Here is a 22,306-nt window from a genome sequence, read left to right on the forward strand (position 1 = left end):
CTAGAGGCGGCGTTTGAGTGAACTGCCGTGCATGTTTCTCTCTTTCTCCTCTTTCCCCCATCTTCACAGACGTTCAACACTACTCGCGTTTCCCCTATTTCCAAACAGAAATTTCACGATGATGAGAGGCGCGAAAAGACAGAGGCCTTCAACAGCAACCCGTGAGTCGCCGAACAAGCGGAAGCCGACACCGACGCCGTCTGGCAAATTCGACCCCATCAAGGTCGCGACGCGCGAGAACGCGGCGGCAGTTGACGCGAACCTGCCCCTCGAGCAGCTCTTAGATGCAGTCGGGAGTCGCTCGCAGGACGCTGTGGAGGAAGGAGAATGCGTGGTGTATTGGATGCGTATGCAGGACATGAGGAGTACGTCGCCCCATGATGGGAATGTACCTCTTGCTGACTTGCGCATGTAGTTGAAGACAACCGCGCGCTGGCGCTCGCCTCTGCGGAGGCACAGAAGACGAAGAAGCCACTCGTTGCTATATATGTTATAAGTCCCCAGGACTATGCTGCCCACGACAGGGGAGCGCGAAGGATCGACTTCATGCTACGCAACTTGCGCATTATCAAGGTAAGGCAGCAGCCTTCCCGCCTATCCCTGATGTACTCAGTCCATATGCGACCAGATCAAACTGGACGAGATGCATATTCCACTTCACGTCGTCACCCATGCCCCTCGGAGCACATTGCCCAGACGCATCATCTCCCTGCTCTCGCTCGTCGGCGCGCACAAGCTATACGCAAACATAGAGTACGAAGTGGACGAGCTACGACGCGACATTCAGGTCTGCGAAATAGCCAAGAAGGATGGAATGAAGGCGACCTTCGTCCATGACAAATGTATCGTTGAACCAGGTGTAGCGGTCAAGAAGGATGGGAGCTACTACGCAGTGTGTACTCTGTTCCAGCCGCATCGTTCAGTTTACCGAGCATCCTACAGGTCTACAGCCCCTTCCAACGTCTCTGGCTCGCGACGCTGAACGACTCCCAAGGACGTTTCCTGGACCCTTCCCCAGAGCCGGCCGCGAACAGCAAAAGCGTCCGCAAGCATGAGAAGCTTGGCGATCTTTTCGAAGGCAACGTACCCGAGACTGTTGAGGGCTTCGAGCTTGCTGAAGATGACCGCAAGAAGATGGCGGAATATTGGCCGGCGGGTGAAGAGGCGGCCCTACTCGTGCTGGACCGCTTCCTGTCCACCAAGAGCCGCCCGGAGCAGGCGGGTGGTGTCAATCCACTTAGCCAGGGCGCCGAAGAATCGGACAAGTACAGTCGCATCCATGTATACGGGGACGAGCGAGACAGAGTCAACGCGGATACGACCAGTCGCATCAGGTACGTCTTGCCCTTATCAATTAAATGCGTGATTTCTGACAAGCACCAGCCCTTACCTCGCGTCTGGTGTCATTTCCGCACGCCGCTGCGTGCGCTCTACCATGAAGCTCACCGGCTCTTCTAAGGTTGATGGTGGACGCAACACCGGCATCGGCCGCTGGGTTCAGGAGCTCGCCTGGCGCGACTTCTACGTCTCGGTCCTCGTGGGCTTCCCGCGCGTCTCCATGGGCCGGCCTTTCATCGAGAAGTACGCCGACATTGTGTGGGAGGGGTACCAGGAGCCCGCGGGGAAGAAGGCGAGCGAGCTGGAGGGAAAGAAGGGGCGCTCGATCAATAATGGGGCGGAGCACTCGACGAGCAAGGGCGAGGGGCATAGCGCGACGGAGATTGAGGAAAGCGGAGACATTTCAGAGGTGCGGGCGTGGAAGGAGGGGAGGACGGGGTATCCGATTGTGGATGCGGGGATGAGGTGCATTAAGGAGACGGGGTGGTTGCATAATCGGCTGAGGTGGGTTTGAGCTTTGAGCGACTTTGATGAGGGGAGACTGACATGTTATGCAGGATGACAACGGCGATGTTTCTGGTGAAGGATCTGATGGTGGATTGGCGGGTGGGCGAGCGGGTGAGTGGGCTTGTTCATCGACGTGATCATTGGCATGCTCATGAAGATGTTAGTACTACATGCAGAACCTCATTGACGGTGACCTCGCGTCCAATAACGGCGGCTGGCAGTGGTCCGCCAGCACCGGGGTCGACCCAGCGCCGTACTTCCGTATCTTCAACCCATATCTGCAGAGTGAGAAGGTAGGATATACGTGGTCCTTTGCTTACAGTGTCATCTCACCAATCATCGCACCCAGGCCGATCCCGAAGGCGACTTTATACGCATGTTCTTACCGGAGCTGAAGTCGTTGAAGGGCAAGGAGATTCACAACCCTCCGGCGAATGTGGCGAAGCGGCTTGGGTACCCGCTTCCTATCGTTAAGCACAGCGAGGCGAAGGATAGGGCGATCAGGAGGTTCAAGGCGCCAGGCGAGAAGTAGGCATTTGAGACGGTATTTCTAGCGACAGTGTGCGACTGGGAGACGAGTGGACGTTGTACAAGATATAAATGAATAACGGATGTCATGCTTACTTTGTGGACGCCACGAAGGCATCGCACAAGTGCTTGTGGACCTTCCAATCTCCCGTCTGGCATTTTCTCGAACAGTAGTAAGTCTTCTTGCACCTACTGCACAGAAACGCCTTCCCTCCAGACCCACAGACCGCACAGCAGGTCTCCTTCACCTTGACAGTGCCGTTCCGCTCCATCTCGTCCATCATCTTCTTCAACATCACACCGACATCCTCCAGGTAAGGTACAGGGTATACGAGGCCTATAGCCGCGCGGGTGAGGAGGTGAGAGAGGGGCTTGCAAAGTTGCATAATTGGGCTGTCGGGCAGGTCCTTGCCGCGGCCACAGTCACAGATTGGGCTCTCGACAGGACGCACAGACAAAGGTATAGCGCCAGTGATGTATGCGCAGTCCGGAGCGTGCGTCCAGGTACGACAGCGCTCGACGCAAGCGGGCAGGAATCGCTTCCAGGCGGTCCTTTCCTCGTCGTTCGTAGTGACTTTTTGTAACCCATCGCGATGGAGGATCTGTAGGACAGGCATGACCTCGGGCATGATCGCGTGAGTGAGAGGGAGTATGCAGGTATCCAGGATGACGCTTTGTGAAGGCAGGTCGAGCCGGACGGCGTTGACGAGAATGGTGGTGTACCCGCCGGTCCCGCCTTCCGAGTACAACGTGAAGGCCCGCCAGCGCTTGCCATCGAGAGCGCCACACGCGTGAAAGGTGCAGATGCCGATGCTGTCTTTTATGTTCACGAAGGTGTCGCTCTGGTTCGAGGACCGCTGCAGCTGCAGCTCTCGGTCGGAGAACGTTGACGAGATTAACGGATGCAGCCAACCGTGCATTTCCGCTTTAGACCACGGCTCGTCCAGCATGGGGAGCCTATCGAGGTTGACTGAGCTCCGATTCCAGGCGTGCGTCGTCCCGCCGGACATGATGACGGGCATGCGATTCATGCTGTAACCTCCTTGGGTCGCGGCAGGCTGCGCACTGGCTATACGCACGATGACCTGCGGCGACGCACATCAGTAAGGGAAGCGCGGCTCGGAAACGGGCATAACTCACCTCGACGTAGCCTGATGTGCGTGCGACACGAACTTTAGCCTCCTGACCGTTGACGGGATAGGGAAAGACGATCGTTTCCTCCAGCTTCCCGCCCTCTCCTACCAGGAGCTTCATCGAGCAAGGAGAATGCTGTTGGACCTTGACATTGGCAGACCTTGGAGCAAGTGCATTGCGGGCGGTCGAGGACAGGAAATCCACTCTAGCATTGAAGTGGGAGGGGACCTCCGTGCCTTCCGCAAAGACTAGACGGGGGACGTCCTGTCTCGTATGTCGCGAGGTGTTCGAAGCTGGAAGTGGACTCTGCGAGTCCTGATTGTCGAGAAGAAGGGACCTCGGAGTAGGTCGTATTTCGGCGCTGCCAGCACGCAAGCCACGGACGCGCGGCGGCTGCTTGACGACGAAGGCATCTCCCCCATCAGGAAACCACAAGTGGGCTTAAGTGCCTTATACAAGGCAATTAGACGCATAAGAGGCGTCAGAAGCACCTTCTTACCAAGAAGGTACGCGGCCAATATAAGACTGCGGGGTCTTACGAAGACAACTATAAGACGCCCAGCAGGCACCCTCAGACCGGCTGCAGACACGCTCAGATACATCACAGCCACGGTAAGGCATCTGACAGACACACAAGCGACGCACAGATTTACTTTTAATACTTGATAGCCTTCACACATCGAACGTGGAATGAAGTAATAAACAGCTTTCATTCGTACGAGCACCTACTACATACAATCTCGTAGTTTGCTAAGCTAACTAAATTAACTACTACCGCGACAAAACCCGCCCAAGCGACCGCCTATACGTGCAATACGCCGGGTTATCATAGCGCAGATGGGCACTTCTAATCAACCGGACAGCGCCGACGTACACGAGAGGGAGACATGGGGTCTCGTACGGAAGGCGAAGCTGTAGTTCAGAATGTCAGCCAGCGTCATTGCAACAGCGGGCCCCTCAGACTCACGACCCGTGTCCTACACATCCGTGGTGTTGGCGCCGCTGACCCTAGCGCAAAGGTAAGCTGTTACTCGTACAGTGGATACATACTCATTTGGCATTGTTGCCGCGGTCTCCCAAACGCGGTAGTGTTGATCGTGACAGATTGCTTCATCGCATTGTCATCCGCACCGGACAGCGCGACAGGTAAAGGTATGGCGTGGCGACAGCGTGTATCAGAACGCGCTGGTGTGCTTCAGACTGTGCATGAGCTCAGTCGGAGCTGGGGACACTGCCAATTGAGCTGTTAGATGGTGGAGAGGAGTAAGTGAACGGGATACGCACCTTTGGGGATAGCATCGTGTGTCGGGCGCGAGCATATTGAGGCGACAAGAGGCCGATGATGGGAAGGGCGCGGAAGACGGCTCGGGAAACTCAGGGAGCTCTTGAGGCTCTTGAGAAGCGCGCCGCTGAAGTACCGGACATGACCGAGGGCGGCGAGTGTAGAGGACGCGCAACTTGCGGTCGAGGACGGACGCAAGAGGTGATCGGGGCTCTGTGACACGTCAATGATCGCCGCTTGAGGGCAGGTCAACTGAACTTGCCGCGTCAAGTCTGATGGGTCCCAAGCAGCCCGCTCGCGACGAAATCATCCGCCGCCTTCTCGTGGAGTTTGAGGTAAGGAAATGGTGTCCTAGTATTTATGGCCACTTTCCATGTAGTAGAAAAACATGCACCTAACGTCGGGCTACTGTATAGGCCGAAAATGCAGCGCTTCTGCGCTCCCTTCACGGCCTTCGAAGCCGTTATTGCTTATGTGTTATCACTACACGTGTGCTGAGCTATAGAGAGATGCATGGTCAATGGAAGCCAGCGTGCTACCTTGGGCGCGCCTTAGATCTTATGCCTTGCGCGTCTTACAACCTCATCTGATGGTCTTACCCAATTAGTCAAGCCGGTAAGATGATCTTAAGACGCTCAGGCAAATCGTGGTTTGCTGATGCCCCATGAGTGGCGTGGAATACAGGATGAGGTTGTGCCCAAGTTTGCGCAAGAGGTGCCCCGCCATGCATGGCGTACCTCGGACGCAAAGCCGCACGCTTGTGGCCCTTGGTGCGATCTCGATGAATTGCGAAGCAACAGCCACAGACAAGATGACTGGCGCATGGCTACTTCTCCATGGACTGTCATCCATATCGATGCTGGCGACGGTACTCTCCCCGACACCCTCGCGCACAATTTCTCCGGGCATCAGCTGTATGCTGGTAAAGGCGTTTTGGAACATCCCAGGGGCGAAGAATTCGCACTGCAGTATAGGTGTCCCGACAAATGGGCGCAACTCCTCAAGCACCTGGAAAGCCGAGCGAGGAATACGGACGATAACGAAGATAACTAAAGGCGTCTGACGCCATTGCGTGAACAACGCCGGCCGCATTGGATCGCATCTGAAGCCTGGGAGGAACACCCCGTACGGATGCACATCTTGAAGGTGCGCGTGCGTCGAGAAGTCCTGGAAGAAGTTCCGACCCGTGATGAGCAAGTTGTCATCGTAGATTGTGTCGAACAGCTTGTCCATCGCGCGAGGCCAGTCGGTCTTCACTCTCCCTTGAACCAGCTTTAAGAAGGAAACGAAGCTAGCGCGCACGTCTAGGACGACATTGAAGGCATCCTCCCCCTTCAGCGAGACATCTTTCATTCGCTGGGTGACGTTTTCGAAGGCGAACATGTGCAGATACAGCTGGAAGAGGATGTCGCAGAGCCTTTCGGGCTCGATGGCGACAGGCGTAAGCTGGAGCCCACCGCTTTGAAAGGCGGTCTGATCTCCGGATGCCGGATACTTCCACGCATAAACCTGGCGCCGGTGCTGCTTTCGACTGAGCAGTGAGCTTGGAGGCGCCTTCCCCAGGAAGTGCGAGACAAGCGAGAGAGGTGCTACGCCGATGAGCAATGACAACGTTGTGAGATTGATGCCTAGGCGCTCAACAAGCGCGGTGTCGATAGTTCCGGCAGCCGGCAGTAGTAAGTTCGTGTGAAGAACAGACCATGGAGATTGCCGAAGCAAGGGGATAGTCGCGGAAAGAACGTTGAAGAGGCCGACATGATCAGCGACGTTGAATGTTTCGATGACCTTGAACGTCCGGGGTGGAATTTCCTCCCAACCATCCAGCGCAATCGTACGTGCGTCCCACGTGGACACTGCCTGTCCCCGAACTCCAGCCAATGCGCGACTAAAGGACACGGCGTCGCCGACGTAGGGACGGACCATGAATTTGACGGGCAGCGTGAGGCGTGCTCTGAACGCGCCGCACCAATGACCAAACTGTTGCTTCACGAAGGCGCCTACATCCGCGATGCTGGGTTGAGGTAGGCGTCCTTTGATCGGAGCAAAGAGGCCGGCAAGTTGGAAGCCTAGTATGGGGTCCGACCCGTAGTGCAAGCAGAATCCTTTGCCGAGGTTGGTATAGTAGAAGGTCGGGTTGATGGTGGTGGCCAGAGATGCGGGGGCTCCTCCTACTACGCCGTTCTTCCAGTAATGCAAGTAATGCTCAGGCGCCAGTCCGCTCTTTACCATCTCCAACGAGAACGGACCTGCGGAAAGGCTCGCAGTCTGGACATCACGCGCGTCCTGTCGGCACAGAACCTCCGAGACCCAGATTACGACATCCTCGCGCATCTGCGAATTGAGAGCGCTGGTAATAGAGGACGCCGAATCGGCATATTGTATCCAGAAGGATCGCAAGTCGAGGAGCGTGTGTTCAGATCGAGGTCTGATAAATGTCGAGTAATTACTGCGCAACCACGACTCCATGGACTCAGAGGCGGCGATGAGCTTCCGGCATTGCTGTTACAAGAGCGCGAAAGAGGATTCTGGTATGCGGAAATGATAGACGATGTCCCATATGGCTGCGTCATTGTCCTTGTCGGTCTCGGCGAGAAGAGTAAGAAGCAGTACGTTGCGGGCAAGCACAGCTGCCTCGATGTCGCAACAAGTGATATCGAATTCCCTCTGACCTGCCAGGCCAAGTCAGTGTGTGACCTCGGGTATGATGGACATACGGACCAGCCCAGCGATCTGCGTAGATGGTGTAGAGTATATTCCTCGCGTCACCGCATCCCAAGGAAAGTACGTCGGCGTTCTCCTCAGGCGGTAAGCCTTCTGTAAATATCTCTGCAATGGTGTTTCCGAGGGCATAGAAGAACGTTCTGCGGGGGAAGATGACTGAGAGGGCCATGGCGGTGGGAGGCAAAACTTCAGGCGCCTAAAGGTCATCAGAAGCAAATAATTTTCGTGGATTGATATGGTTAGCGCCCACGAGGTTCGCCTGTACTAGGGTTTCGTTGTCGTCGACCTTCTCGCCACCCAAAAACCATATTCTCCTTCAAATTGGTGGCTCGCCTTCGAGTTCAAGACGCTGTCACTTGTGAACACTCGCTTCCTTGTAGCAGAATGCACAGGAGATGTGACTTGACATGTCGCTGAAGGCAGATCTGTGCTCTGGCGCAACAGGCCTGAACACAGGCAAGAGGATTTTGCCCTCGTGGTTTGGATTCAATGAGCCGGCAATTCCCGTGGACCAAGGCGTGACGCGTGACGGTCTCGCCCCGCAAGCCTCAGTGCTTTCTCGAGGAACTTGGAAGGGCCTTTGACTCTGTGTTCGATGTGTCATACTACCAGTATACGAATGATTTATTTACCGTGCGCTCATCTCGTCGCTTGGTTTTGTAGCTGCAAACAGAAACTGTGTATCTAACGCGCACTGCCACCCTCGAAACGCCACACTATTTTCACAGTCCAAAGTACATCCCTGCCCCGATAACGGCGCATATTTCTTTATGTGCATTCCAGTCCTTCGCCTGGCACGCCCTCGAGCAGTACTTGATTTTCTTGCACCTCGAGCAGGCCATCAGCTGCACTCCGCCCTTCATGCACGCCCAGCAACGATCCTCGTTGACCAATTGCTCCATCGTCTTCGTGGATGCACTGCCCTTGGCACCGATATCCTCCAGGTAGGGCACGGGGAACGCGAGTCCGATGGCTGCTCGCGTCACCAGACGCGCTAACGGTGGGCAACGGCGCAAGACGTCGTTGGTCGGTATGTCTTTACCTTTTCCGCATGCGCAGATGGGGTTGTCGAAATGCCCGGTGGCGAGCGGTGCGCCTCTTTCTAGGTATTGACAGTCGGGTCGATGCGCCCAAGTCCTGCACCTCTCGACAAAGGCGGGAAGCATCTTCTTCCAAGACACGCGCTCCTCGTCGTCCGTGGCTATAGAACAGATGTTTCCCGAGAGCGATATATCCAGAAGAAAGTCCTTGACCTTCACACCCATCTCGTGGCTCGGCATGGGTAAGACGCAAACGTCCAACAGCATGCCCTGCGAGGCCAGGTCAAAGCGAACGTCGTTGACGAATACGATGGTATGGGTACCGTCGGGGCGGTTGAAACCTAGGCCGAAGACCCGATCGTTCGAGGTGCAAACATTGAGCATCATTTCGACGATGTGACCCTTGACCTGCACGAAGGTGTTGCTGTGGTCGGCTACTTGACGCATGGCAAGTTCTCTGTCAGAGAACGTGTACATGAGCGGCGGCTGCAGCCACTTGTAGATCAAACTGATTGGTTGGGACGATGTCATGGCCGGACAGGTTGCGAGGTTGACATAGTGGAGGTTCCATGCGAAGGGCTTCCCGCCTGCGACAACGACAGGCATTCGGTTCGAGGTGTAGCCTCCGCTAGTTACCGCAGGGTCTGCGCTCACGATGCGGACAATGACCTGTCAAGAACACCCATGTCAGTGATATCGAATCCGTACGAACGCCTTCACCCACCTCCGTATACCCCGACTTCCGTGCCACTCTAACCTTCGCGTCACGAGCGTCGACCGGGAAAGGATACGCAACTATATCACTGAACTGACCATCTCCAATGAGCAATTGGACGGTGCAAGGCGAGTTCTGCCTCGCGGCGACGGCGGCGGTTTTCGGCGCGAGCGCCTCGCGAGCAGAGTCGCTGAGGAAGTCGACCCGAACGCTAAGGTGGGAGGGGGTTGTGGTGCCTTCGTTGAAAAGCATAGTTGCTGCATCCTTCCTAGTATGTGGCGACCCGCTCGCAGCCACAGGTGACGCTCCGGTGATGGGAGCGTCGTTGTGTGATGCGTTTGAGACGGGTCCCTCTACATTCTGCACCCCGCCGAAGCCGTGAACATGGGCCGGGTTCTTGACGATGTAGACTCCTTCGTCCATAAGGCTCGCCGAGTGAAGAACGAGTTCGATGCCAAGCGTGGAGGTCAAGTTGGACGCAGCATGCGGTGTCCCGCGAAGCGCCAGCCTAAACATCGTATTTTGAGGATCGAGTTGCAGAAGCCGCGACGGCACAGCAAGCGACACGACCACCGGCGCCTCGCCTTGCCACCCTTCCTCATCCCTTGAGATGACAGCCATCGCATTCTCTCCCTGCCCCTCCAGCGCGACGTCGCCGAACGTGAGCTGCATGCTTGAAAAGATGCTGTGAAACTGGAAGCGCGCGACGAGCTCGCACTGCAGCATGGGCGTACTGACAGTGCTGACGGGCAAGTCCATGAGCGGCTGGAAGGCCGAGCGAGGCACGCGCATGACAAGGTATACGACCAGTGGCGTATCGCGCCAATTGGCGAAGAGGGCATTGCTAGAAGAAGGTGGCATGTCGAAGATCGGCGCGAGATACCCGAAGGAGTATAGCCCGCTGATGTGCGCCTGCGTGAAGAGGTCCTGAAAGTGATTGCTGCCCAGCATGAGCGAGCGATCAGCATAGATTCGGTCAAACAGCAGCTTCATCGCGCGCAGCCAGTCGGTTTGTATCCTCCGCTTCAGCAACTTCAGAAAGGCGGTGAAGCTGGCGCGGACGTCGAGAACGATACTAGAATCGTCACTGCCTTCAATCGAGCGTCTCTCCCTCATCTTCTCCAGGCTCTCGTTGGCGAACATGTGAAGATAGAGCGAGAACAGGATATCGGAGAAGCGCTCCGGGTCGAGGGCAACAGAGTTCCAGATAGGTGACCCATCCTGAAGAACAGCTTGATCCCCGCTCATTGGATACTTCCAGGCGATAGGTTGACGGAACCGTGAACCGGCGACATCGGACGGGGGTCCGGTGAGCTTGGATGGGGGTTTCGAGGAGAAACGCGACAATAGGGGCTGAGGGGCGAGACCAAGGAGCAAGGAAAGCGGAGTCAGGTCGATGCCCACACGCTCCAGAAAACCATTGGTGGTCTTGTCGGTGCGCGGCAACAGAGTATTCGTGTGCAAGACGGACCATGGCGATTGGCGCAGCAGAGGGACGGACACCGTGAGGACGTTGAAGAGGCCGATATGGTCCGCTATGTTCGACGTCTCGATGACGTTGAATGTCCGAGGGAGTGCATCGTCGCCGATATTATCCAGCACGATGGGACGTCCATCGAAAAGCGAGATCGTCTGTCCTGCTTCTCCAACCAACGCGCGGCAGAAGGACAAAGCGTCGCCAACGTAGGGACGGATGACAAACTTGACCGCGGAGGCGAGGCGAGTACGGAAGGCCGCGCACCAGTCGCCGAACTCGCGCTGCACGTAGGCACCGATTTCCGCAATGTCGGGGCGCGCCGGACGCCCTTCGATAGGTGCGAAGAGGCCTGCAAGGTGGAAGCCAAGGATAGGGTCCGAGCCATAGTGTAAGGTGAAGCCCGTCCCGAATTCGGTGTACATAAAGGTCGGATTGACCTCGGTGGCCGTTGCAGTGGGTGACCCGCCAACCACCCCGTGCTTCCAGTAGTGGGCGTAGTGCTTTCCCGCTAGGCCGCTCTTGAACATCTGCTCCCAAAACAGGCCCGCGGAAAGGCTCGCGGTCTGCACGTCGGCCATGTTGTCGCAGCCATCCGTTACTTCCTGAATGCCTTTCTCCAATGTCTCGCGCATATGCTGCTTGAGCGCGGGAATGAAGAACGTAGTTGTCACGTATTTGAACCAAAAGCGCCGCATATCGCGAAGTGTATGCTCCGTCCGCGGTTTGATGAATTTCGCATAGGAGCTGCCCGACCACTGGTCCAGGTTTTCGGAGACAGCGAGGAGCTTGAAGCAGTGGCGCTGGAGGAGAGCGAGCGAGGGTCCCGAGATGCGGAGATGGTAGAAGATTTCCCAAATTGTCGTATCGCTACCCTGGTCGGTATCGGCAAGGAGCGTGAAAAGTAATACATTGCGTGCAAGAATAGCTGGCTCAACGTCGCAACACGTTATGTCGTATGCCCTTGAATCTGCGCGGATGGGAGCATAAGTGAGAGAGAGCTCGCGCAGAGAGGGGGTAAAGCATACCGGCAGTAGCATCTGAGTAAACAGTATACAAAATGTTTCTTGGGTCGCCGCACCCAAGCGAGAGTAGATCGAGGTGCTCTTCGGGAGGTAAGCTATCAGTGAGCACCTCTGCGCTGGTGTTGCCAATTGCGTAGAAGAATGACCGTCGTGGGAAGATGATCGAATGCGCCATGACCGTTGTGAGAAGTTTCTCTGCTGTCAGGTGTATGGATGCAGGCGAGGAACGACCGTCCGTATATTCAATCAGGACAACCTTTCCCAATGCCCTGCTTGTTCGTATGTGCTGTCAATCTTGAACAACGGTGTCTCTTCCAAGGAAAATCAAGGAAAGCGCAGGCTCTGACCCAGAGTAAAAGGGGCACAGATAGAGATACACAGACGAGGATGAGAGTTTGAGGCAAGAGAAGTTTAGGATCGGAACGCGGCGGCAATTGCCGCGGAGCAAGCGCCGAATTGGGCAGGCACGTTCTAGCGGTGGCGCCGCCTTGCGGCAGCTTGTCTCCAACCGTCATGGCCAATCTACGCAGGCATACATTAGCATTCTTTGTCTTCGGATTGATCAACAATGTCCTCTACGTTATCATTCTGTCTGCGGCCCTCGACTTGCTTGCTGCACCCTCCAACACCCCAACCAACCCGTCCAGCCCCTCCCGCGCAGAGCCCGGCAACGCGCCGCCCCCACCGGCGGGCATCATCGTGTTCTGCAACATCTTCCCCGCGCTCGTTGCAAAGCTCGCGTGGCCGTACCTGCTTCCCCCGCCCATCCGCTACGCGCGGCGCGTCGTTGCGTGCTGCGCTATCAGCGCTTGCGGAATGCTCTCGATCGCCTTCTCGAACGGACTTGGGATGAGGTTGGCCGGCATCGGGATGGCGTCGTTCTCGAGCGGCCTCGGAGAACTGACGTTCTTGCAGCTCTCGACGACGTATCCGGAGAAGGAGGTCATGGCTAGATGCGTTGGGTGCGTGGTGGTGCTAGCGAGGGATGTGGCGCGCACTGACTTTCAAGTAGAGCGTTCTCGTCGGGCACCGGGTTTGCGGGACTGTTTGGCGCCTTCCTGTGGTGGACAATACGTGGCTTCGGTGTGCGCGCTGGTGTTGGCAGCTGCACGGTGGGTCGCTTGTATCACTCAGAGAGTGGGCATTTTGACGCCTCCTGCCTAGGTTCTCCCCTTCCTCCTGCCTCTTTGCTACTTCCTCGTACTCGGCTCAGCACCAGAACACGCGGGATCAATGCCAAGCGAGTACACTCCCATCGCCACTGCCGAAGAAGCTCTGCCAGCACAGCCCATCATGACCCACAAATCAACCTCCGAGGTATCTTTGACTGTTAGGGACAAGTTCCAGCTCGTGCGACCTCTCTTGGCTCGCTACATGATCCCTTTGTTCTTGGTGTACTTCGTGAGTCAACTTTCCTCCACTTTCGGTTGTCAACTAATCGCTCGCAGTTCGAATACACCATTAACCAAGGGGTGTCGCCCACGCTGAGCTACCCTCCGCCCTCTACGGCCGATCATCCCATACTGGGTAGGCTCTTCAGGACTCGAGGCGACTTCTACGTCGTCTGGCAGGTGCGTGAGCGGACCTAGCGTACCATCAGGCTTACCTATCATCTCGCAGATGACCTACCAAATGACGGTGTTCTTGTCTCGCTCGTCTCTGCTGCTTTCGATACCAGCTCTTCCAGAGCGCTTGCTACCCCTGCCGGCCACGGTGCAAGGTGTTCTGTTGGCCATCCTGGCTTACATCAGTATCTCGACAGGCTCTTACGGCGTGGACGTTATGGTCAAGGATGGAGATGCTGTTGGCATCATCTATCTCATTCTTAGCCTCATCGCTCTCGAAGGCGTATGTGGTGGCTCTTCCTAGTAAGTTTCCTTCAATGTCGTTGTTTCCCGCGGGCTTACATGGCTGTTAGCGTGAACACATTCTACCGCATCAACCAAGAGTCCGATCGCCTCATCGACGCCGCGAACCTCACGCCTAGCCAGCCCGAGACTGGGCGCATCGCCCTTCCCGAAGACCCTGTCTCCGACGACGAGCCCGACTCGGACGACGACAGGCCACCTTCGCCGACTATGACTCTGGATAGTGGGACGCGTGCGTGGCGTGAAGACCTTACCGCGCGTCCTCCTGCCGCCTCTTCCATATCCTCTGCCGGCGATGAGCGCTTGCGAGCTGCGCAGAGGGAGTTCCTCATTGGCTCTCTGGGCTTTTCGGACTCCGTTGGGATCCTGCTGGCGTCGATTGTCAGCGTGCCCGTTGAGGTTGCGCTGTGCAAGGTGAGGGAGGGCGGGTGCGTGAGGGGGTGAGCCGACGTGCTTATGGCCTTGGGACGACTCCGTATAATGCTATCTTTCCGCTTTATGTATGTGTAATATTGCTCTAATGCTTTCTGCTGTTTGCGCGTCGCCAAATCTTCTCATCCATTGTGTCCGAATATGGATCAGCGACTACCTCTGAGTGCAGATGGCTTCTCTGGCAAGCGAGTAGAACATTGCGCGGTTCGCGGCAATGTCGAGGACCCGTGCCGAATCGAGACAATGAACAATTCTGCGCACGTGCGTCGGATCAACGTCGCGCGGTCCGGGCCCCGGGCCTCGTTCCCAAGCGCGCGCACGGACTCCCTCGCACCACCTTCCATTCACTTCGTTCCACGTATGCCGAGGCGCTGAAGCTTCGCTCCCCTGGTCCCCTTTTTATTTACATATTACACACTCGCTTTCTTGGTTCCCCTCATCACCTCCTTCCCTCGCCATCTACGCTCGCACTATGGCTAGAGTGCAGACGATCGTGTTCTTGTCGCTGGTTCTCGACTTGTTCGCGTTTACGATCCCGCTGCCGCTGTTTCCGCGTATCATTGAGTGGTATACGAAGGTGTGTAATCAAGATGGCTGCAAGGTAGAAGGAGCTGACCGGAGGGGGATGACAGCGGGAGGCGTCCGATCCGACTGGCTTCCTCTCACAAACACTACACTTCGTCCAGTATCTCAGGAGCTTCGTATATGATTCTCCCGTACATTCCGAGAGATGGGATGTGGTCCTGCTAGGTGCGCACGCGCTCTGAGGCCGTGGAACATGTCGCTTACACGATCGCGCATCGCAGGAGGGCTGATGGGTTCCGTCTTCTCGTGAGTCGGATACGACGCGTCAAGACGTTGACTAACCTCTGGGAAGGACGCTTCAATTTATAGTCTCCCCCTTCATTGGATCGTTGTCTGACAAATATGGCCGCAAGAGTGCGTACACGGTGCATATCCCTCCCATCCCCCTTACTCACCTTGGTACAGAGATCCTCCTCATCACAATGATTGGCAACATTGCTAGCGCTATAATGTGCGTAATCATGCATCTGTAGCTGAATTTCTCTCACACCTTCATGGTGCTTACAGATGGATCCAGTCGACAACATTCGCATCCTACATGCTCTCTCGCGTAGTCGGCGGCCTCAGTGAAGGAAATGTACAGCTAGCCATGTGCGTCATACTTTGCCGGCCCACATACAAGGTTCACGACTCACCGACAATACAGCGCCATTCTATCCGACGTCTCCACACCCGCTCAGCGCTCTTCCACACTCGCCTACGTCGGCATCGCTTTCGCCATCTGCTTCTGCATCGGGCCGCCCATTGGCGCGTACTTTGCTTCCGCCTCTTTCCCCCACATCTTCAGCTCCATCGAGCTCAACATCTACGCCGTGCCCGCTGCCCTCACCCTCGTCCTTCTGCTCGTTGAGACTGCTTTCATCTACGTCGCGCTTCCGGAGACGCGCGGGAAGGGACTGGCAGTGGAGACGCCAGCTGGCAAGGGCAAAACGGCGACGGGAAAGAGCACCACTACACCGACTCGCCCGAAGACGACCGTGGAGCACCGCCTCAGTACTCTCGCGCGCCTGCGCAGGCAGCACTTCCTCTTCCTCTGCTTATTCTCAGGCGTCGAGTTCACCCTCACTTTCCTCACCTTCGACTGTGAGTCTATCTCTCTTCCCGTTCCCCTCTCTTCCCGTTCTCCTCTCCTCCCACCTCCCACCCCCACTAACTCCCCTCCCCAGTATTCGACTGGACCAACAAGCAAAACGGCGCGCTCATCGGCTCCATCGGCATCATCAGCGCCCTCCTCCAAGGCGGCTACGTCCGGCGCGCCATGTCCAAGACGGGCGAGGGCAAGATGGCGCGCCGCGGCGTGCACGCGTGCGCGCTCGCGCTCGTCCTCCTCGCCCTCCTGCCGAACTACCCGCCGGAGACGGCGACGCGGCTCCTGCAGGGCGCGGCGGTGTGCCTGGCGTTCACGTCTGCGACGGTGGTGAATGCGCTCACGGCGGCTGCGTCGCTGCAGTGCGATGAGGGTGGGCCGTCGGAGGGGGTGGGGAAGGTGGAGGGGGCAGGGAAGGATGGGAAGGACGCGGTGACGGGAAAGCCTGTGACCGACGAGCACCCGGACCTGGCGAAGGGCAAGGCGCTGGGGCGCTTCCGCTCAAGAGGACAGCTCGGCCGGGCGATTGGGCCGCTTTTGGGTGAGTGTGCTCTTCGGGGATGGCGGCGCGGTTTGTGTATTCGAATGTGTGCTGACAATGGGGCACAGCCTGCGCGATGTACTGGACCTTCGGGCCGACGCTGACGTACAGCGTGTGCGCGGTGGCGATGTTCGCGCTGGCGATTGGCATGCGGGCGGCGTCGAAGCGCGCGTTGTGAGATGTAGCAAATTGCCATAAGGAGTAATTTGTACGCGTGTATGCTCTGACCTTTGCTCGTCCCACGCATGCCACCGCACGAATCCTCCGGAGGTAAGTAGGAGGATTTCAAGAGGCATCGAGGGCCTCGCTGTCGTGCAGCCTGGCAGTTCAGCTTGCGCTGGACACAGCACACTCACTCAGGTGAGCGAGAACCGTGCGGCTGTCACGGCGTATGGTGATGGGCCGTCGCTGCGATGGGAATTCTGGGGGACGTCGAGCATGCTTTTGCTGCAGCGCCTCTCCACCCCGACGGTTCTTTTGCTTGTCTTCTGGGCCCATCTAGGTGTCCCCATCTACGTCGAGGTGTTCCGCCGCCTGCATGCGGGTGTTGCACCACCACGTCCTGTTGTCCCACGGGATCAGGTGCGCCCTGCTTCGTTCATGCTTTCGCGCCTCTTCCTTACGTCCCCGGGCGAGGAAACCCACGACTGATATCCGGACCATGTGGCGGTGCGTCCGGGGTCGGCTGCATGCGTACGGGTCGGCAGCACGAGACCGGGGTATGCGTGCGCTAGACCTCGGCCGGCTGAGGAACAGGATTGGCGGGCGTTGGAGGCAGGCCTAATCACAGCGGGCGTTAGCGGCCTAATTCACGGCCCGCGGCGAGGGAAGTCCGTGAATCTGCAGATTCGAGGACGTTCCCGGCAACGACGGTGCGTATAAAAGCCTGGCGTGTGGAGGGAAGACTCCAGCGAACACTTCGTTCACAACTCACCCACATCTTCACCTGCACCTTTCCGCTCCACATCAACCAACCCCTCTACCTCACGACACGATGAAGTTCTTCTCCACCCTCGTCGCCGCCGCTGCTGCCGCCTCGTCCGCGCTCGCGGTCACCGTGCGCTACGACACCGCCTACGACAACGCAGGCCAGTCGCTGAGCACCGTCTCCTGCTCCGACGGACCCAACGGGCTCATCACGCGCGGCTACTCGACCTTCGGCTCGCTCCCCGAGTTCCCGCACATCGGCGCGAAGGCGGGCGCGTCGCACGGGTCCGACCAGTGTGGGACGTGCCATAAGCTGTCGTGGACGGACGAGTTCGGCACGACGCGCAGCATCCACGTCCTCGTCGTCGACTACGCGACGAGCGGGTTCAACATTGCGCAGACGGCGCTTGATGAGCTGACGGGTGGGCGGGCCTCGGAGAAGGGGTCTATCAACGCGACCTCGAAGCAGGTCAATGTCAAGCACTGTGGGCTGTAATGGTGAGCGTCTGCATCGAACCTCGTGTGTTACTGGAAGCTGATTGTAAGCGCAGAATATGCCACGATCACCAGGGCATACGTATGCTCTTCACGTTTTGGACTCTTGCATGGATTTCACGGACTGGCTACGAACACTGTATATGGACTTTTGGGTGGCAAATTACTTGAATGATCTTGGTAACCATGACAGAACTCAGAGCATTTTTTGAGAGCGCTCGATGTGAAGCTATGCTGGCTTTCTTGACGCTGTGGCGCGCAGCGAGTAGCCCATGTGATGGTGAGGAGTAGGTACGCATGAAGGCGCAGCGGAAAGCGCCGAAGCACCAAGCACAGGCAAACAACGCGATTTATTCTTGTTTTTGACGCCAGTTTCTTCATCACACCTCATCACCATCCCGCTCGAACAGATGTCCCTGCTACCTGTATGCAGTCTAGCGCAGCCGCGCGCGGGGAAGACCATTCAGAGCAGAAGGTGCATGGGAGGTTCGAACTCATAAGGAAGTCGGCACTCGGCGTTGACTCACCAATACGTAGATTAGGCGCCGACTTCGCTGGCTCGTGGCATGGTTGACCCTCGTGTTCAAGCAAATCGATCCATTCCCTCCTCGTTGCACCCATGGCCCACTCCGTTATCATACCGCGCAGGACCTTCTTCTACGCGATTGGCAATACCTGTGCAGACCTCCTCACCGAGACCCTACCTCCTGAGGAAAGCTTGGACCTACTTCTCTTGGGCTGCGGCGACCCGAGGAGCATCCTCTATACGACATACGCGGATGGTGTGGCTGGTGGGCATCTTCATCTATTAACACCTTCCGTACGTCTAACATTACCTCTCAGACAGGCGCGAGTTCGATATAACGTTTTGCGACATCGAGCCCGCAATCATCGCGCGGAATGTCCTACTCTTCACTCTCCTCGCCGACACGGGTAAGGCGAGCGACGGCGACATATGGAACATATTCTATCACTTCCAGATTCCCGAGGCGTCGCTTGTTCGTCTCCAGAACCAGTCTTCCAAGCTTGTCGACCTTTCCGGATCGCTAGAGCAATGGCTGGAAGGGCCTTACGGAAAATTCATCCGACCTCGCACGCAGCAGACTCTATCCGACCTCCGGCGCTTCTGGAACAAATACGCCGCTACTGCGTCCTTCACGAAGGCGCAGCACCAGGACATGCGCAACCGCCTCAACCAGGGAAGATCGTCCTTAATGACCTGGCAGAGGGGCGACGTGAAGGATATGGCCGGTCGCTCCGCTGGCCCGTTCTACTCAAGGATAATCCACTTCGACACCGCCGATGTGCACTTCAAGCACTATTGGAAGCATGGGGTTGTCGGAGGGTGCCCTACAGATGCGGCAGCCCTTGCGTACGCCAACCCAACCTTCATGTATACGCAGCTGGGTCAGGGTTTCTGCCTCCACTATGGCACGGATCCCATCTTCGGGTTCCACTTGGCGGGTATACTAGGCCCGTTTGGAGGGAATCCGCCGAAGGCCACCACGCGAGATCTCGGTGGGTACGCTATCCGGGAGTTCTCGCGGTGGTGTGCTGCCTTCAGAGAACGCATCACCGCCGACGTCAGGTTCGTTCTACGGCCACACGTGGGGGACGCCCTCTCTCTGTGTCGCGCGCTGGGAGGAGAACAGGACGTGTGTGTCTCCGCGTACGATTCACGGCCCATTGTGCTCGAGGATGGGCCCGGGTGGCCGGCCCCGGTCTCGTTCAGTGTCATCGAAACGTCCAATCTCGCTGATCATATCGGCCTTCTGAACGTCTTGACGAGCGCTGCCCCTCTGCTGCGCAAATCACCTACCTCGACGCTTCACACGAACTCCCTCCACCCTTCCGCGTCGACGAAGTCCGGCTATGCCCTGCTGGAGCGGTTGGGAGCCGACCTCACGACATTCTCCTTGCTCAGTGGTCTCGCACCGCTGCCCCTTCTTACAAAATTCACCATCAAGACATCCCCGTACGACTACTACGCCAATATTCGCGACTCGACGGATATGAGGCAGCAGCACCAGCCTATCGCGTGGAAGTACCCCGCATCTGGGGACCAGGCTGCTCTCGTAGATGGCGCCCTACGCTGGACGCCCGTCTCAGTCGATGCGGAGGAGCTGCGCGACGTCCTTCACAAACTCTACCTCCACATGTTCGCGGTAGAGAATATTGCCCAGCAACTCAGCAAGGGGAAGGCGCCCCATATCGAGGGCATCTCTAATCCGTCGGTCATCATCTACGTGCGCGCTAGCTACGCGTTCCTCTTGCGGTTCATCAAAGACAGGGTGCGCACGGAGTGGCAGACAGTCATGGACGGCCTCTTCGCTGCCATCCAGGTCGACCGCACATTGATCTTCGGTAACAACAACTATCAGGACCTCAGCACGCACGCGCACTTGCTCGGACTAGATAGCCATGGGTTCTTCGCCGAGCCATTCGAGTACGACGCGGCGTTCCAGGCCAAACCCGAGTTGTTCACCGGCTGGAAAAGCACGCCGCGGACGGTGCACGTCGTCCTGCGCACCCCGCGCTCGGCATTCCGCCGGCTTTGGGACATGGACGTCGACATGCTCGGCACGCCGATGCTCCAGTGCGAAGTCATCGTCGCGCGCAAGTCGCAGGCTATCTTCTCCAGCGTGCAGCTCGATTTTGGCAAGCTCGGTAAGGGGGGCAGCGGAGAGGAGGCGGCTGCCTGGATAGAGCGGGATGAGGACGGATGGGAAGGGAATTCGCCCGTTATCTTGCGCATCACGGTTCCCGCGCGTATGTTGGATATAGATCCGCGGGCGACGAAGGTGCAGGTGTCTCTGCGCTCGACGCCGCGGACTGCCGTGCTTATGCGCGAGTTGGGACCCCGGCTGGCGCTGTTCGACGCTGATCTCATGGGCGAGGATGTGTATATTCTGAAGGATCCACCTCGTGTTCGCGGGGCGAAGCTACCATCGGCAATCCCTGAGCCCTCAACTTTGCCAACCACTGGTACCGACGCGCAATCCGCGTCAGAACACGCTGCGAAGGAGGTCCCTTCCGTGCGCTTCACCAACGGCAAGATATCGCACATCGGCATCAAGGTCAACCTCATCAGCGACGCCGGCAAGGCCGCTCTGCAGGAGGGGGGAGCGGTCACGGGGGAGTTGTCTCCCTGCACTGTGCAGCTCGTGATTGGTTCTGCAAAGAAGATCGAGGAGAGCGTGGCATTCCCGTTCCCTGTGATTGGGCGCGATGCAAAGCTGCGGGTGGCGCGGAAGTCCGGATATGTGGAGGTACGTTGCTTATAAGCATGTCTTCGTGTCTTAAGGCTTATGCTTTTCGAAGGTCATCGCCCCCGTCGCGAAAGAGGATCCTGCGAACGGTGACGGAGGATATGACAAGACCCACCGCACGCCGACCGTCCTCACTAATCGAGCGCTCTACGCGTGGGCAGTCACCTACGTGGATCTGGACAAGCAGCCTGTGCTCCTCTTGTCCTACAACCAAGCGATGGTCGACTGGATCCAGACCATCAGCTCACCGATGTTCTCTGGCCGCGAGCTCCTCATGCAGCGCTCTCACGACCAGACCGATACCTGGGTCAATCTGAAGAACAGCATGGCACACTTTCTCATGTTCGCTACCGGCGCCGTCGACGGGAAGAAATGCCCTGCATTCTCCCTGTGCCGCCGCGGCTCCGAGGATGGCTTCAACATCATCTTCGTCAATGCCATCCGCCTCGACCTTCCCGCGCAGAGCGTCGTCCTAGACGTGTGCATCGTTCCCCTAACGCGCGCGAACAAGAAGAAGCTCTCGTTGATTCTGACGAAGTTCGACATCCGAAACATACTGATGGACGACGAGGAGATCAAGGCGTGGAAGGCGCTCCTGCCCTCTGTCGTCGAGCGCTGCCGGACGTGGAATCATCTGCCTAGCTGTGCGTACGTGCAAAAGGGCATCCCTCTCACACTGGATATCGACGAAAGCCCGATCTGCGACTGTGGATGCGGAAAGAACATTCCCGATAGCGAGGTTATGGGGGCGCATAGGCAGGCGAAGCCGTACGCGACGCGCGCTGCTATTGGCCTGTTGTATGCAGTGCCCTACCTCGAGGATTCGGGGAAGCAGTTCCATGCCGCGTATGCGCGGGCGAGCAACTCGGCAGCAGCAAACAAGTGTGCTGCGTGCGGGAAGGCGCAGGGGACGCTGATGACGTGTGGAAGGTGCAAGCAGACCAAATATTGCTCGAGGGAGTGCCAGACAGGGGACTGGAAGGTGCACAAGAAAATTTGCAGAGCATGAGTAGGAATTTAAGTACATACGACAGGCTCTGTGCCGCCGCGCGTTACGCAGGTTAGGTCACCCCGAAGTATCCCGATGTATCTTGTAGACGTAGCCTTGTTGCATAACTCATCCGACGCGCATAGTTGCTGTCTGACTGTCTGAATTGAATAAGCATCTAGGAGCCATGGGCGCATGTTTGCTGGTGTTGTTTTCCGGCATTCTCCGAGGTAGCATCTCTGGCATCATTCGACACTCACTCTTGACGCTACCCTCCAGATGATTCCTGAACGCGCTCAAACAGCAACTTTACATACAACCCTTGGGAGCGAGGCTATGGGCGGCAAGCA

The 22,306-nt window shown here is 57.4% G+C and overlaps 8 protein-coding genes across 8 annotated transcripts; 6 read left to right on the forward strand and 2 right to left on the reverse strand.

Annotated features, from left to right (window-relative positions):
- Positions 1-33: 33 nt before the first annotated feature.
- Positions 34-2,713, forward strand: SCHCODRAFT_02621816 (uncharacterized protein). The gene is made up of 8 exons (XM_050345082.1): positions 34-365; positions 416-573; positions 629-892; positions 943-1,334; positions 1,384-1,842; positions 1,896-1,956; positions 2,010-2,138; positions 2,195-2,713. Exons 1-8 carry the CDS (start codon positions 119-121, stop codon positions 2,375-2,377), a joined length of 1,893 nt encoding a protein of 630 aa, XP_050200455.1. The 5' UTR covers positions 34-118; the 3' UTR covers positions 2,378-2,713.
- On the reverse strand, positions 2,466-7,756 carry SCHCODRAFT_02575020 (uncharacterized protein; the record flags this gene model as incomplete). Its single annotated transcript, XM_003037837.3, has 9 exons — positions 7,508-7,756; positions 7,337-7,458; positions 5,527-7,288; positions 4,792-5,002; positions 4,558-4,700; positions 4,475-4,515; positions 4,382-4,419; positions 3,514-3,868; positions 2,466-3,458 (listed from the first exon to the last, which is right to left on the reverse strand). The coding sequence occupies exons 1-9, from the start codon at positions 7,677-7,679 to the stop codon at positions 2,466-2,468; spliced, it is 3,837 nt and encodes a 1,278-aa protein (XP_003037883.1). The 5' UTR covers positions 7,680-7,756.
- A 351-nt stretch (positions 7,757-8,107) lies between these two features.
- SCHCODRAFT_02575024 (uncharacterized protein) lies at positions 8,108-12,123 on the reverse strand. The gene is made up of 3 exons (XM_050343868.1): positions 11,768-12,123; positions 9,275-11,709; positions 8,108-9,219 (listed from the first exon to the last, which is right to left on the reverse strand). The coding sequence occupies exons 1-3, from the start codon at positions 11,937-11,939 to the stop codon at positions 8,233-8,235; spliced, it is 3,594 nt and encodes a 1,197-aa protein (XP_050200456.1). The 5' UTR covers positions 11,940-12,123; the 3' UTR covers positions 8,108-8,232.
- A 130-nt stretch (positions 12,124-12,253) lies between these two features.
- Positions 12,254-14,216, forward strand: SCHCODRAFT_02621823 (batten's disease protein Cln3). The gene is made up of 6 exons (XM_050345083.1): positions 12,254-12,726; positions 12,777-12,876; positions 12,929-13,165; positions 13,213-13,335; positions 13,385-13,632; positions 13,683-14,216. Exons 1-6 carry the CDS (start codon positions 12,278-12,280, stop codon positions 14,074-14,076), a joined length of 1,551 nt encoding a protein of 516 aa, XP_050200457.1. The 5' UTR covers positions 12,254-12,277; the 3' UTR covers positions 14,077-14,216.
- A 185-nt stretch (positions 14,217-14,401) lies between these two features.
- Positions 14,402-16,519, forward strand: SCHCODRAFT_02621828 (MFS general substrate transporter). The gene is made up of 9 exons (XM_050345084.1): positions 14,402-14,641; positions 14,697-14,814; positions 14,871-14,895; positions 14,942-15,003; positions 15,055-15,100; positions 15,157-15,240; positions 15,296-15,732; positions 15,816-16,277; positions 16,346-16,519. The coding sequence occupies exons 1-9, from the start codon at positions 14,537-14,539 to the stop codon at positions 16,453-16,455; spliced, it is 1,449 nt and encodes a 482-aa protein (XP_050200458.1). The 5' UTR covers positions 14,402-14,536; the 3' UTR covers positions 16,456-16,519.
- A 3-nt stretch (positions 16,520-16,522) lies between these two features.
- SCHCODRAFT_02500130 (uncharacterized protein) lies at positions 16,523-16,928 on the forward strand (the record flags this gene model as incomplete). Its single annotated transcript, XM_003036492.2, has 2 exons — positions 16,523-16,547; positions 16,609-16,928. 2 exons carry the CDS (start codon positions 16,523-16,525, stop codon positions 16,926-16,928), a joined length of 345 nt encoding a protein of 114 aa, XP_003036538.1.
- Positions 16,929-17,044: 116 nt separating this feature from the next.
- SCHCODRAFT_02621834 (Cerato-platanin) lies at positions 17,045-17,913 on the forward strand. The gene is made up of 2 exons (XM_003036493.2): positions 17,045-17,702; positions 17,756-17,913. Exon 1 carries the CDS (start codon positions 17,272-17,274, stop codon positions 17,698-17,700), a length of 429 nt encoding a protein of 142 aa, XP_003036539.2. The 5' UTR covers positions 17,045-17,271; the 3' UTR covers positions 17,701-17,702; positions 17,756-17,913.
- A 340-nt stretch (positions 17,914-18,253) lies between these two features.
- On the forward strand, positions 18,254-22,110 carry SCHCODRAFT_02687523 (uncharacterized protein). The gene is made up of 3 exons (XM_050346798.1): positions 18,254-18,490; positions 18,543-20,968; positions 21,021-22,110. The coding sequence occupies exons 1-3, from the start codon at positions 18,319-18,321 to the stop codon at positions 21,975-21,977; spliced, it is 3,555 nt and encodes a 1,184-aa protein (XP_050200459.1). The 5' UTR covers positions 18,254-18,318; the 3' UTR covers positions 21,978-22,110.
- The last annotated feature ends 196 nt before the right edge of the window (positions 22,111-22,306 follow it).

Source organism: Schizophyllum commune, assembly GCF_000143185.2.
Source record: "Schizophyllum commune H4-8 unplaced genomic scaffold SCHCOscaffold_5, whole genome shotgun sequence".
Taxonomy (NCBI): Eukaryota; Fungi; Basidiomycota; class Agaricomycetes; order Agaricales; family Schizophyllaceae; genus Schizophyllum; species Schizophyllum commune.

Excerpts from the sequence above, each read along its gene's own strand:
- SCHCODRAFT_02621816 (XM_050345082.1), top strand. The coding sequence starts at position 119 with ATGATGAGAGGCGCGAAAAGACAGAGGCCTTCAACAGCAACCCGTGAG. Across the intron at positions 366-415 it reads GCGTATGCAGGACATGAGGA|TTGAAGACAACCGCGCGCTG; the intron begins GTACGTCGCCCC and ends TTGCGCATGTAG. Across the intron at positions 1,335-1,383 it reads GATACGACCAGTCGCATCAG|CCCTTACCTCGCGTCTGGTG; the intron begins GTACGTCTTGCC and ends GACAAGCACCAG.
- SCHCODRAFT_02575024 (XM_050343868.1), bottom strand. The coding sequence starts at position 11,939 with ATGGCGCATTCGATCATCTTCCCACGACGGTCATTCTTCTACGCAATT. Across the intron at positions 11,710-11,767 it reads TTACTCAGATGCTACTGCCG|ATTCAAGGGCATACGACATA; the intron begins GTATGCTTTACC and ends CCATCCGCGCAG. Across the intron at positions 9,220-9,274 it reads GGAAGTCGGGGTATACGGAG|GTCATTGTCCGCATCGTGAG; the intron begins GTGGGTGAAGGC and ends TGTTCTTGACAG.
- SCHCODRAFT_02621823 (XM_050345083.1), top strand. The coding sequence starts at position 12,278 with ATGGCCAATCTACGCAGGCATACATTAGCATTCTTTGTCTTCGGATTG. Across the intron at positions 12,727-12,776 it reads GTCATGGCTAGATGCGTTGG|AGCGTTCTCGTCGGGCACCG; the intron begins GTGCGTGGTGGT and ends ACTTTCAAGTAG. Across the intron at positions 13,166-13,212 it reads CTTTGTTCTTGGTGTACTTC|TTCGAATACACCATTAACCA; the intron begins GTGAGTCAACTT and ends AATCGCTCGCAG.
- SCHCODRAFT_02621828 (XM_050345084.1), top strand. The coding sequence starts at position 14,537 with ATGGCTAGAGTGCAGACGATCGTGTTCTTGTCGCTGGTTCTCGACTTG. Across the intron at positions 14,896-14,941 it reads CTGATGGGTTCCGTCTTCTC|GACGCTTCAATTTATAGTCT; the intron begins GTGAGTCGGATA and ends ACCTCTGGGAAG. Across the intron at positions 15,101-15,156 it reads AACATTGCTAGCGCTATAAT|ATGGATCCAGTCGACAACAT; the intron begins GTGCGTAATCAT and ends TGGTGCTTACAG.
- SCHCODRAFT_02621834 (XM_003036493.2), top strand. The coding sequence starts at position 17,272 with ATGAAGTTCTTCTCCACCCTCGTCGCCGCCGCTGCTGCCGCCTCGTCC.
- SCHCODRAFT_02687523 (XM_050346798.1), top strand. The coding sequence starts at position 18,319 with ATGGCCCACTCCGTTATCATACCGCGCAGGACCTTCTTCTACGCGATT. Across the intron at positions 18,491-18,542 it reads ATACGCGGATGGTGTGGCTG|ACAGGCGCGAGTTCGATATA; the intron begins GTGGGCATCTTC and ends ATTACCTCTCAG. Across the intron at positions 20,969-21,020 it reads GGAAGTCCGGATATGTGGAG|GTCATCGCCCCCGTCGCGAA; the intron begins GTACGTTGCTTA and ends TGCTTTTCGAAG.